This window comes from Puma concolor, chromosome C2 (genome assembly GCF_028749965.1).
Source record: "Puma concolor isolate L17-30 chromosome C2, mPumCon1.1.hap2, whole genome shotgun sequence".
Lineage (NCBI taxonomy): Eukaryota > Metazoa > Chordata > Mammalia > Carnivora > Felidae > Puma > Puma concolor.
This window is the reverse complement of record NC_141675.1, coordinates 114,160,975-114,175,132: the sequence shown is the minus strand read 5'-3', so window position 1 is coordinate 114,175,132 and position 14,158 is coordinate 114,160,975. Positions and strand designations below refer to the sequence as shown.

General features: G+C 38.3%; 1 protein-coding gene across 4 annotated transcripts in view; it reads left to right on the top strand.

Moving 5' to 3' along the window:
* Window positions 1–14,158, top strand: part of CRYBG3 (crystallin beta-gamma domain containing 3) — a 131,823-nt gene that overhangs the window by 15,265 nt on the left and 102,400 nt on the right. For all 4 annotated transcript variants that reach the window (XM_086675656.1, XM_086675660.1, XM_086675657.1 and 1 more), the window contains one exon: window positions 4,017–4,083. In XM_086675656.1, the coding sequence (XP_086531782.1) occupies window positions 4,017–4,083 (67 nt within the window). Of the gene's footprint in view, window positions 1–4,016; window positions 4,084–14,158 lie in introns of those variants that run through there.

The following is a 14,158-nucleotide window of genomic DNA, read 5'->3' as shown; positions in this document are numbered from 1 at the left end:
TTGCCTTTAAATCATCTCAGAATAATCTTATTTCTGTTGAGTATTTTCTCCTACCAACCCCACTCTCTTCTTTATACCTTTCAACAAAAAGCGTATATTCTTTCAAGAGACTTACATACTACTTCATTAAGAAAAAAATATCATTACATTGTTCCCATTTTTTTGATTAAGCAGGCACAAATAACCTGTTTGGTATCTTTTTTTTTTTTTAACAAATAATATTTGAATGACAGATACAATGCTAGGCTCTGGGACATAGACATGAATGATACAATTCTGAATTTAATGAGTTAAAATTCTAATTAGATAGCTAAACATTATAGTATATAGTATAAATGTATGTGTGGTATCACTGGGTTCAATGAGAACCCCCCAAAAAATAAAGATTAAGCTCGGACTAAATTGTAAAGGATTAAGAGCAGGGCTAAGTGTCGAGGATGTTGCATACAGGAGAAGAGAGTGGTTTGCCAGCATATTCTGAGAATGTAAAGTGGTTCTACGTGATGGGTGTATCTGGGGCCACGTGAGTAACTTTCTGTATCCTAAGGACTCTTCATTTTATTCATCACCTCCTAGAGATTTGCTGAAGGAATTTTTAAACTGGAAAGTGTGATGATCAGGTTAACAGTCATTTTGACAGGAATAAAGAATTGAAACATAGCAGTCCTGAAGAGGCCTGAGATCAATTAAAAAGGACTCTTCCTCAGTAAACTAGAAAAGAGGGGGAAAGCTTTAACTGAAACAGTGATTTTTATAGCTAAACCAGAATTCTAAAATACTTTGTTTACTTTAGAACTCAACACAGTTTTAAATTTTGGTTTAGCAGTAAGATTCATGAGTCTTAAACATACCATATAAGGTTTAGAAAGTTTGTGAAGGTATTTCTTTCTTTTTTTTTCCAGCTTTTAATTCTTCAGTTGTTTACTCAATACAAAATACTTATATGCTGACCTACAACTATATTTTTATGGCATTGTGTGTGTGTGTGTATGTGTAGAATGTATGTAATTATAACTACTTGAAAATACTGATTTCTGTATTGCTCTCATGAACCTGGAGCTACATTTTCTACAGACCTTTTGTATTGGAAAAGAAACTTTTGCCATTTTCATAGGCAGTAAGTTTACAGAGTGCTGTAAACACTCTAGAGTTTCATTTTTTTTTTTTTTAACATTTATTCATTTTTGAGAGAGACAGAGCATGCGTGGGGGAGGGGCAGAGAGAGAAGGAGACACAGAATCCGAAGCAGGCTCCAGGCTCTAAGCTGTCAGCACAGAGCCTGACGCAGGGCTCCAACTCAAAAACTGTGAGATCATGACCTGTTGCCAAGTCAGACGCTTAACCAACTCAGCCACCCAGACGCCCCAACACTCGGGAATTTCAGGAGTCTTAAAGGGAAGAACTAGGAGACTAAGGTACTTGTATGTTTACTTTTTAGGTGAATCATTCAAAATAGACTGTAGTTAGAGAATACACTTATAAAACCATTAAGGTGAGTATTATTCTTGATTATATGACAAATCCTTATAATGTGCTCTTTTTACATGTATTTTGCTACTCTCTCTTTTTGCATTGAGCTAAAATAAACCAGTATTGACATTTAATTTAAAAAGAGAATTGTTGGGGCGCCTGGGTGGCGCAGTCGGTTAAGCGTCCGACTTCAGCCAGGTCACGATCTCGCGGTCTGTGAGTTTGAGCCCCGCGTCAGGCTCTGGGCTGATGGCTCAGAGCCTGGAGCCTGTTTCCGATTCTGTGTCTCCCTCTCTCTGCCCCTCCCCCGTTCATGCTCTGTCTCTCTCTGTCCCAAAAATAAATAAACGTTGAAAAAAAAAAATTTAAAAAAAAATAAAATAAAAAGAATTGTTGGGGCGCCTAGGTGGCTCAGTCAGTTAAACATTTGACTCTTGATTTCAGCTCAGGTCATGATCTCACATTTATGAGATTGAGCCCTACGTTGGGCTCTGCACTGACAGCATGGAGCCTGCTTGGAATTCTCTCTCTCTCCCTCTGTCTCTCTCTTACTCGCTTTCTCTTTCTCTCTCTCTCAGAAAAAAAAAAAAAAAAAGAATTGTTAACAACCTTGTGACAAAAAATAAAGCTAAAATAGAAAATAAATAGAAAATGGAGATAAGAAACCAATCACTTTTAAAGCAGCAATGTTTGAGACCTTTTGTGTTTGTGTGTATATTAAATGTTTTTGATTACAATTCTGAATTGTACAGTATTTTTCTTTCTGTCCTTGGTTTTTCATATGGAATTTTCATGTGTTAAGCACATATTTATCTCCTTTATACAGTTGCTTTTCCTGCTGACACTTCAAAGGCTTATGAGTATGACTATTTCTTATTGGTTTGAGTATTCTGCGTAGAGTCTGAGACTCAATGAAATTTAGATCCATTGTATTTTCCACACCTTCATGATCTTTCTTCCTTTCTATCTTTTTTTTTTTTTTTTCCAACGTTTATTTATTTTTGGGACAGAGAGAGACAGAGCATGAACAGGGGAGGGTCAGAGAGAGAGGGAGACACAGAATCGGAAACAGGCTCCAGGCTCTGAGCCATCAGCCCAGAGCCTGACGCGGGGCTCGAACTCCCGGACCGCGAGATCGTGACCTGGCCGAAGTCGGACGCTCAACCGACTGCGCCACCCAGGCGCCCCTTCCTTTCTATCTTTTTATTGTTACCATTTGTTCCCTGTCTACATTATTGCACTGGACATTATGGATAGAAAATCTAACTAGCCTAAATCATGTCTTCTCTTTCTGTTGTGTCTAATCTGAGTTACTGAGACCACCTCCTTTTCATCCCCTCTACCACCAGTCACTATGATGCCCTGTGTTTTCCCCATTCTCCATCATCCCTCCTGCTTTATGCTTGTCCCCTGGCTAAAGGCTTCCCAGTGCTAGTAGGACAAAGATCAAGTTCTGAAATGTGTCAGACAGGTTCTGCATGGTCTGGCAGCCACTACTTCTGGTATCATTCTCCTCTCTAGCAGGGTTACCTCTGCCTGACACAAGTTGTTGTGCTCCAGTCTTATATTAAAAACAAACAAACAAACAAAACATGGTTTCCTGAAAATGCCGTATTCTCTATTACCCCTCCTTTGTGCCTTCTCTGAGAGCACTTAGCAGGCAGAATTGCTGTTCTTTGCTTCTTCTGTGCTCCATAGTATTTTGTTCTTTGAGCATTTGTAACTTCTACCAAACTGTAGTTTTAGTTTGTTTGTATATCAGTCTCCCCTACAAGACTGAGTTTTATAAAGACCTTGACCTACTTGTTCTTACATCCTCAAGGCCAAGCATAATCCCTGGCGCATGGCAGACAATCATGATGATCTTTAGTGGGGAGCTGTTCAATTTGTCTAGCATTATGAAAGTATGAAAATAAGATCGTGTATAAAACAAATATAAAAGTTTATATCTGAAATGTATATGTGCCTAATAGGAAGCATAGTTCATTATGACATAAGGCATCTGTGAAGGTATTCTAGACCAGACAATTGGGAGGTGACTGTCTGGAAAATCAGGTTCTTAAGGTGCCATCTGGGACACATTTGGGCTAGATAAGCCTGCATCTATTTTTGAGTATTCCCAAAGTTCACTAGATGATCGTATTTGTTTATAATAAAGACTTGCTGAATAGAAATATATTGTATTCCATGTAGCATTCAGTATAGGCATTAAAAAATACATATCAGGCTGTGGAAAACCCTAATATAAATAAAATTGTAGAGTGTTAATCATTTCCAAGATAGTTGTACGCTGTTCTTTGTAATGATGATTATCAACATAAGAATGTAGCGCGTGATAGATTCACAAGAATTTCTGAGGCCCAGATGAGTATATTTGAATGTGTTTTCAAGTGTAGAGATTCAAATGAACATATTCTTTTACATATTGTGTGTGAATCCTTTGAGCATTGCACGTGAATGACCTTTCAGTTTTTACTTTAAACAAAGAAACTGTATTTTGGTAATTCTCTTTTAATTTCAAAGAAGCTGTGGTTTTTATTTTTCAGTGTTGAAAATGAGCCCATGAGCACAAGTCAGAAAAAGGAAAATGTGCTTTCATCAGAAGCAGTAAAGGTATGGTTTCAAATTAATATTATATTAAGCAAATATTTTTCTTAGTTTCTGCTCCTTTTAGATTCTGTGTCTCATTTGACATTTCAAAAAGAGCACTGTATTATTGATGTGTAAATCCAGCCCACCTCTGTTGGACATAGTATGTGGGGCAGGGTGGGGGGAGTGGGCACTGAGAGAGTCGGAGAATGGTGTGCTCATCCCAGCTCTGCCACTAACCTGTGAGGCCTTCAGCTGAGGCACTTAACATCTCTGAGCCTTAGTTTTAAATCTGTGAATTGGATCGCCTGATCTCCATAGTTTCTTTTCCCTAGGACATTCTTTGATTTATGTAGTGTTTTCCCAAATGCTGCTGACATCTGATAGTGCTTTAGGCAGGCAGTAGTTAACAACATGTTTTTGCATGTTCGTGGTATGTGATGGATATTTTTGATCAGCTCACATATGAACTGGCCTTTTTTTTTTTTTTTTTTTTGCTTCTACAGGACTAGCATGAAAAGTGTGTAAGCTACACACCTCCCTAGATAGTTACCGATAAGTGTGGTTAAAAATCCTTGAGAATCACTAAACCTTGTAACTTTTTTTTTTTTTTTTTTTTTTACTCATAAGTGGTTTACTAGAAATTGTACATTTGTTTTGTCGGGTGATACGATGCCAGATAGGTGACCAAGTTTTCGTAGCTGTACCACAGTCATGGAGTCTGTTCTCAGTTACTTTCTTCTTACATGATTTGTGACAGTCTATACAGGAGAATGCTTGTGCTTCCCATGCATTCCAGAGTAAGTTAGCTTGGTCAGTGGGAGGACCACAAAGTCCAGTGAATTCATTATTGATAGGGGGACTTTTTGTTGTTGTTTGTTTATTTGAGAGAGGGAGAGAGAGAGAGAATGAGAATGGGAGTGGGGGAGAAGCAGAGAGAAAAGAGAGGATCTCAAGCAGGCTCTGCGCTGTCAGCACAGAGCCTGATGCAGAGCTCGAACTCACCCTGAGATCATGACCTGAGCTGAAATCAAGAGTCAGCCGCTTAATTGACTGAGCCACCCAGGTGCCGCCTGATAGGGGGACTTTTTTTTTTTTTTAGATATATAGATAATTTTTTGTCAAATTGGTTTCCATACAACACCCAGTGCTCATCCCAACAGGTGCCCTCCTCAATGCCCATCACCCACTTTCTCCTCTCCCTCACAGGGGAACTTTTAAACATTATGTAATTCGAAAGGCATTAGATATGGTTGAGATAAAGTTGTTTTCATTCTTCCCCATCATAGTCAACAATATAAATTTATTTTTTTAATTATTTTTAAAATTTTATTTTAGAAAGAATTCTCAAGTGGGGGAGAGATTTTTTTTTTTAACTTTTTTTTTTTTTAACGTTTTATTTATTTTTGAGACAGAGACAGTATGAACAGGGGAGGGTCAGAGAGAGGGAGACACAGAATCGGAAACAGGCTCCAGGCTCTGAGCGGTCAGCACAGAGCCCGACGTGGGGCTCGAACTCACGGACTGCGAGATCATGACCTGAGCTGAAGTCGGCCGCTTAACTGACTGAGCCACCCAGGTGCCCCTTGATTCTTTTTTTTTTTTTTTTTTTTTTAATTTTTTGAAATACAATTTTTGAGAGAGAGAGGAACAGTGTGAGTGGGGGGACGGGAGGGGCAAAGAGAGAGGGAGACACAGAATTAAGTAGGCTTCAGGCTCTGAGCTGTCAGCACAGAGCCTGTTGTGGGGCTCAAACCCATGAGCCATGAGGTCATGACTTGAACCATGATTGAGCCACCCAGATGCCTGGAGGTGGGGAGGAAGAGAGAGGGAGGGAGGGGGAAAGGGAGAGGGAGGGAGGAAGATATTCTTAAGCAGGTCTCATGCTCAATGCGGAGACAAAATGGGGTTTGGTCCTCGGATCCTGGGATCATAACCTGAGCCGAGATCAAGAGCCAGACACTCAACCAACTGAGCTACCCAGGCCCCCCTAAATTTTTTTGAAAGAAAATATCAGGATCTGATTTTTTTTTTAATTTATTGAAAGAAAAAAAATCAAGATTACTTTGCTTTCTTTATCTTTCTTCATTTCTTTGTGAGTTTGACTATTAGATCCTGCTTTAAAGTTTTGTAACATTTCTGCCTACTCCTCTCCTACCTCCTCAACCAGTTGTTAGCCAACCTGATGGTTGACCACTGCATGGGCTTCATAGCTTTCTTCTTCTTCTTCAGTTTTTGCATGTCTTGAGTTGCCTTACTTCAAGATTTTTACTTCTCCTGGTGTACATGCAGCCTTGCTCTTAGGTTGTTTTACAGGAAATATTTTCTTTTGAGATCTCAAACTTCAAGGTTTCTTTGGCTGCTAACTCCTGTCATTCCATCTTCTAATCCCTCATTGCCTCATTGTACCTGTTCCTAAACCTTCACCAAACATTCCTGCTCTCCTTGCTGTGCCTCCCTTGTCTTGGTCTCTACTTGTTTTCCCACACAGCCTGTAACTGATACTGTACTACTTCAGCTATAATCTCACTAAAAAAACCCTTCACTCTTCAAACTTGGTCTTCCCTATAGTCTTTCTTTCTACTTGCAGACAAAAGCACACCTTTGTAGATATGGTAAATATATATGTGGGCAAATATAGCAGCTGGGCCTCTGTTATTACAGTCTTTCTATCCATTCTTAATATCTTGGTTTGAATACCCAAGATAATTTCAGTTTGGGATCTGTGTTCCCAAGTAAATATGGTCCACAGTCCCAAGATTGTTTCTCTTATGATTTGAGATTTATTGGATTACTTAGACACGGGCAATCCACTGAGCTCATATTGGAAGGGCATCACGACACTCTCACTGGAGTGGCCTGAGCATTTTGGTCCTTTGGAAACTGTTAGTAAGATTTCTTCAACCTAGCCACATAGATCCAGTGGTTTAGATACCTATTTCTGCCATGCATAAAAAAATATGTATTTTGATAATACCAATAGTCAACACCATTCCTTCAGGGAAAAAATGGGTCAGCAACAATATTTATGATCTTTTTGTTGTAAATAGTCTCAATTTAAGTATTTTCAGAAGCAAGTGGAATAAAACATGCATATTTGTTTTCTTTCTAATAAGTAGTTTTCTGAAACAGCACTCCACTGTAATGTGACATTTGTTACCATGCTTCCATCTTATTAATCTGAATTTTATGATAATGCCTTCTGTGATGAGGAAAAATATGCAGCATTTTTCCTGTTGAGTCTGAAATGTAACAGATTTATGAATAATAAATGTTATCTGTTTCCTTTTGTATTGTATTTGAGATGCCAAATCAAGATGTTGAAGATGGTTTAGTTGTAAGTTTAAGCTACAAAATTTAATTGTATTTTTCAAACAACTAAAGAGTATAGAAGCTTGATACCATGTCTGGACATCATTATATTCTTAGCTGTCACTTATATGCCATATAAGTTTTGCTGTTTTGTGAACATTGGTAGCTATTTCTAACACTTGGATTTGTCATTCCACTAATAAATTTATTTCTTTTATATGAATTAGGTTTCTATGGCTGGCAAAACTTGTAGATACTTAGTCCATATTCTACCTTTATTTTTCTATGGGGTCTACAGTCTTTGGTCTTGTAGCCTTAGACACCTGGTCTTGGTGCATTCACACCTACTGTTATTTAAAAGAGTGGGAGACATGTTCTCATTCTCTGCTGCCAGCTACCAACTTCAGAGGAGCTTTCATTCCTTGTTGCCTTCCAAAGATAAACTTCCTTGGGCCCCTTTCTAGTGGTTCGGTCTCTTATTTCCTGCCTTCTCTTGGACCTTGCCTTGACTGTCCATCCCTCCATCTTTGCTGGCTTCTGTTTCTCTTCTTGTTTTGTTTTGTTTCTTTTTGTGGGTCTGGTTTCTTTTCAGTCTATCATTTCACTTCACTCCCTGTTTCTACCAAAAAGTTTCTTATGAAAGTATGTTTCAATCATTGTTAAATTCTTGATCCTTTCAATTTGATTCCTATCTCTCTTCTAGTTTCCTCAGACATGGGAAGCTTAGTACTGTGCCTGGTGCACATGTCATAAATACTCAGTAAGTGGTTAAATGAGTAAAAGTCATCCCATGAAACCAGTGACATCTTGCTAACCACAGTCAGTAGTCTTTTCTCAATTCTTAGTTTATTTAACCTATTGAGGCACTTAATTTTCCAGGTCTTGTCTTCTTTACAGAGATTTATTTTTTTATCTTTGCTTCCATAATATCATACTTGGTTTCATTTCCTGCCTCTGGTGAATACTTTCTGTTTCCTTCTGATTTTCTGGCTAAATGACTTTTCATATAGATGTTTCTCAAAGTCCTAGGTCTTCCTCAATGTCAGTCTTCCGAAGTAATTATCTTTCAGTCTTATTATTTTATTTTTTTGGCTCTCACATCTCTATTTGACATCGCTTTTTAACTCCAGACTTGAGCATCAGTGTTCCAGACATTTCTGCATGGATGGCCTTTGATACCTCAAATTCAGTCTGCCCAAAAGTCTTGCTATCTTCAGAGATGTTCTCTATATGTATTTGGTTGGGAGGTGAAGGTGAAGGGAGGTAGGGAGGATCCTTCAACTGCTTAGGAAAGGGGAAGAGCCCTGGGCTCACGTATTCTGTCCGAATATTTTCAACCAAACTCTTTACTTTTTATCCTGTGTCTCACACTGTCCTAAGTAGTACCTAGTGTCTTTAAAACCTGACCTTTTTCAGGTTGTCCATGGACTAGATTGTTTCCTTCATTATCAGAGCTCCCCCTTGGAGACAGTTGGCTAGAAGCTTCCTGTGGTCAGTTACCCTGCCTCCAGCTGCCTTTGCCTTCTAAACATTTTTTGAAATCTCTTATCCGCTAATATCTATTCTCTTCCTCTCTTTGTATTTATAACTTAAACATTTCCTTTACTATCATTTTGTAATGTTTTGTACAAGAGAAACAGTATGTGTGCTTCATCAACAGGGCTAATTAGAATTTTTATCTTTTTATAATTGAAGAAAGTGAGTCTCAAAGATTGTCACTTAACAAACCTACACTGTTAGTGCGAGGAGACGAGAATTCAGATACAGTTCTGTATAATGTTCCGCATTTGTGAACTTAATTTATAAGTTATATTCATAAACTAGATTTACCAAAAAGAAATCTTATTAAAAAATTAGATTCTATTTTCAGAAATGAGTCATTAGCTAAGTAAAGTGAATTAAATTTGGACCATAGGTTATAGATTCTCCAACCCAGTCCTAAATAAATTGATGGTTATTAGGCTTGTTCTCAATAGCTTGACATCTGCTTTATATAAAATTTAACTTTTGTCCCATTTTAGAACTGCTGCTTATAACTAATCATAAAACTTACGTGAAGTTTCTAGAGTGGTTTTTAACAGGCAGTTTATAGATGCCTATGATGTACCTATGAATAATCAAGGAGTATCAGTCTAGTGCATATTACTATGATTTATGATTCATAACATTTATTTTTAATCCTGTGAATGAGTCACTTAACAACAAAGACTCATACTTTTTTTTTTTTTAATGTTTATTTATTTATTTTGAGAGAGGGAAAGAACATAAGCTGGGGAGGGGCAGAGAGAGGGAGAGAGAGAATCCCAAGCAGGCTCTGTGCTGTCAGTGTGAAGCCTGCCATGGGGCTAGAACCCATGAACCACGAGGTCATGACCTGAGCTGAAATCAAGAGTTGACTGCTTAACTGAGCCACCCAGACCCCCTCCACACACTTTTTATTATTTTTTTTTTAACTATTGCCAGGTAAAGATGGGAAAATTGTAGCTCAAGAAGTTCTTATTGAAGAGAAATAGTCACTAACTGTTCTTTCTACTAATCTATTGAGTGTACAATGCTGTTTAGTAAGATGGACATACTCAATATCTACATCTGTTCATATTTTGATATGCGTAACTCTTCCTTCCTTATTGGTCTCTTTCACCTTTTTCTTGGCCGAAAGTGAAATGATAGCCAAATTTAAATGCGTTAAATGTTTTCTTGGTTAGGCTAGGGGGAAGTTGCTTACTGGACTAATTTTTTAAATAAATTATGGCCTTAATAAATGCTTGCTATCTTTTTTCTCAGCAATACAGATAATAGCGGCAGTAAAATGTCAGTTTTATGTAGAGATTTTCAAATTTTTCTTTTTCAATTTTTTTTTTTAATGTACTTACTTATTTTTGAAGGAGAGAGGGACAGAGCATGAGCAGGGAAGGGGCAGAGAGAGGGGGAGACACAGAATCCAAAGCAGGCTCCAGGCACTGAGCTGTCAGCACAGAGCCCGATGGGGGCTCAAACTCACGAGTTGTGAGATACGACCTGAGCTGAAGTCGGACGCTTAACCGACTGAGCTGCCCAGGTGCCCCCAAATTTTTTTTTTCAAATACAAGAACTCTTTAAAAAAAAAAAATTCAATTGTAATCACTTTTGGAACCCATTTATAAATAGATTAAAGCTTTAGTTGATAGGAATGTTGATGATGGAATGAGTTGTCTCATAGTGAGCCACTACTTATCTGCCTCTGCCAACCATGGGCCTCCTTGGAAAAGTTTTAAAATTACATGTGCAGTGATGGAAAGAACAGTCTTTGGAATCAGACAGATCTGGGCTTAAATCGCAGCTTTCCATGTGGTAGTTTTGTAATCTTGGAAAATTTACTCAACTTCTTTGAACTTTGGTTTGCTGATCTGCAGTGGGAGTGTGTGGAACGTTGTTCAAATCCTGTTTCATAGAAGTGCTTTGGAATTAACCAAGATAACACATACAGCACTACCTGATGCTGGACACAAAATAGGTACTCAGGAAAAGAGCTGCCTTCTTGCTATATAAAGTCTAGCTGAAACTTAGAAATAACTCTTTGAGAATGATGCTGACTTTTTCTGGGTGAATAGTATAGAAGTAGTTACTAGAAACATTAACTCTCTATCACATTTGAAAAGAAGGCACACATGGAGGTACACACATTGAAATTTAGCCAGAAGTAAAAAATTCTCAGCCCTTAATTCCTTCTATAAAGACTGAGGCTGTCAGGTGCCTGAAGTGGAGATTGCACTGTGTATCACCGTGTAGTCCAGATGACCAAAGGAACTGCCAGGGCCAGAGCCTGTCAGTGTGGCTGGTGCTGGTCTGGGGCCTTGATCCTTAGAGTTCCGGGTGTTGAATGTAGTATAAGGTATCTGGTTTGATTTGTGGCAGCTCCATTCTGTCAGAGACCAGTAGTGGTCCTATTTTGTGGTATGATGGAATACCTTATCAAATGGAAGCTGTCTATGAAAGGTTATCTACATACTCCAGGTTTCTGTGAGTATATTTTCCTCCATGGGTGCCACATACTGATTTGAGAACATTAGAACGGGGTTCCAGAAAGCTCTCATAGAATTAAAAACATTTATTCGTCTGGCCCAGTGTTTTCATCAGAGAAATCTTGATACCATAACAGAAAGGAGTGGCCTTTCTCCTATCTTATGTCATTTGGTTCTTCTTTCTTCTTTCCTTACACACCTGCCCTGGTTGATTGAATTTCTACCTACATCTTAACCCTTGACAAGGCTCACATCTGTCCTTCCAGCCCAATGTGTTCTCCTGAGCTTTAGGGTAAGAGAGCCAATTCTTTGCACCTTTCCTGTCAGTGTCACTGGGTATAAGATTTGACGGTCTCAAAGTTGAACTCAGTCTATTTTATCCTAATTTCCTTCTCTTCTGTATTCCCTATCTTGCTTCAAGGTGCCGCCAATTACCCTATCTTGACATCTGGAAATGACTCTGTCATTTTGTCTCTTCATTGTGCCAGGGACCATCAACAGCCCTTTCTTCCTGTCCATACCCATTGCTACTCTGTAGCTGAGAATTTTCTTATTTTAGACCGGCAGTTTTTTACTCTTATGTTTTTTTTTCCTCTGACACAGATGATAGATGACTGTCTTAGGTCACCTGTGGTTATGGGCACTTGTTTGGTACACTATATATAACTACATCCCTTTGTCAGAAATTACATGGAAATGAAAAACTGAAAGTATCATCACAGATAAAACTTGATTTCATGCTAGAGCATTTAAATTTATTTATTTATTTTGAGAGAGAGCACAAGCAGGGGAGGGGGAGAAAGAGAGAGAATCCCAAGCAGGCTCTGCAGGGTCAGTGCAGAGCCTTATGTGGCCCTTGAATTCATGAAACTGTGAAATCATGACCTAAGCCTAAGTCAAGAGTCAGATGCTTAACTGACTAAACCACCCAGGCACCCCCCATTCTAGAATATTATTTGTAAGTGAAATTTCAGCTTTTTAAAAATGTATTTTTTAGAGACAGAGTGTGAGCAGGGGAGGGGCAGAGAGGGAGACACAGAATCCGAAGCAGCTCCAGGCTCTGAGCTGTGAGCATAGAGCCCAATGTGGGGTTCAACTCACAGACCATGAGATCATGACCTGAGCCGAAATCAAACGCTTAACTGACTGAGCCACCCAAGTGCCCCAAACTTCAGCTTTTTAACTAATTTTAGTAATAAATTATTTGTGACATCTCAGAACTCATCACAGCACAGATATGTCATGACTAAAAGTTGCAGATAACTTATTATGTTAAACAATAACCAGATTAGTCAGGGTGAAATAGTTGATGTCCAACCGGCTGGCCTGTTCTAATTTTTTAGTGGAAAAATAATTCTGTGATAAAAATGTAATATTACCTTTCAAACAAAAATTCCTTTAACAATAAGGGTATAAATAGCTCACCTTTGCACCTTACCATTAGTTGTGAAACCCATTTATTGGAAAAAAGTATTCATGTAAGTATGTCTCAATAGTTTATAGTTAATTAAACAACATCCCACAAATTAAATCCATTATGATGAAAGTAAATAGTGATTTTGATTAAAAATTTTAGCACTACTTAAACTATAGCTAACTCAGTATATCAGTAAAAATCTGATAATAAATATCTCCTTCAAAACTGAAGAAATAGTAACTATTGGTGGTAGAATTTCAAAATTTGGCAAATTTGTCAGGTAATGTGTTAACAGCCAGATGTCTTAGCAAACCAACCAGAATTCTCTAGTAAGCAGCTGTTTTTTTTAGTTTATGAGTGTCAGATTTTAGTACCTGTTAATAATTTAGGTGATAGTCTTCCTCTTGGTGAAAGCATATAAAATTGTTTGCCTTTACCTTGTGGTGGCAGGGAAAACAGGATGGTAGGGATGTTTATTGGAAGAACATGTACATAGGTGATTTTCATTCTGAAAAACCTGAGTTGTATTAGAAATTTCCCAGGCAAAGAGGACAAGGAATAAGTGGTCTCAGCAGTGGGAATAGCATTATTGCAAGGACGTCTGTAGTAAGAAGAAGAGAGAGAGGAGAGAGGAGATGGAGAAGGACTGAATGAGGATGGATACGATGACGTTAGACATTGCAAACATTGTGAGTGGCAAGAGATGAAATTGGAGAAAGACACAGGGGCCTCCACCCACCAGTACCTTGAGTGCCATACTTGAGAGTTTGGATTTTATCCTGACAGCAATGCATAGCCTTTAAAGGTCTTTAAGGATGATCAGATTTGAATTCTAAAAGACTGCTCTAGTTTTTATCTGGAGAGTAGACTGGGGACAGTGCAAGCAAGGAAACAGATTAAGTCACGGCTGGCAGTATTCTAGGGGAGAGGTCATGGTATCCTGATGATTTTGTCTAACTTTTTAACAAATGGGAATGTTAAGGTTTGCAGAAAAAGGAAGAGTGGAAACAAAGCATAGTCAGGTCAGTTTTGGAGGTGTTTAGCTAGAAGTTCCAGTGAAGGATCCAGGTGGATATGGATGGTGAATTGATAGTTATAACTAATATATCAGATATACTGTCTGAGCTACACATAAAAATCTGAGAATCCTCTGATTAATCTGTGGGAAATGAAACCTGATAAGATGATCATGAAGATAAAGCAGTCCTAGGCTAGAAATTGGAGCAACATGTTACATAAAGGATGGCTAGAATGATGTGAACTGGAAGGAGATGGAAAAAGTTTAGAGAAGAAGGTAAATCTCAGAGTAATGTCATAGAAGCCAAAGGAAGATTGGTTATCAGGAAGGGATTAAATCTCACATTCTGCA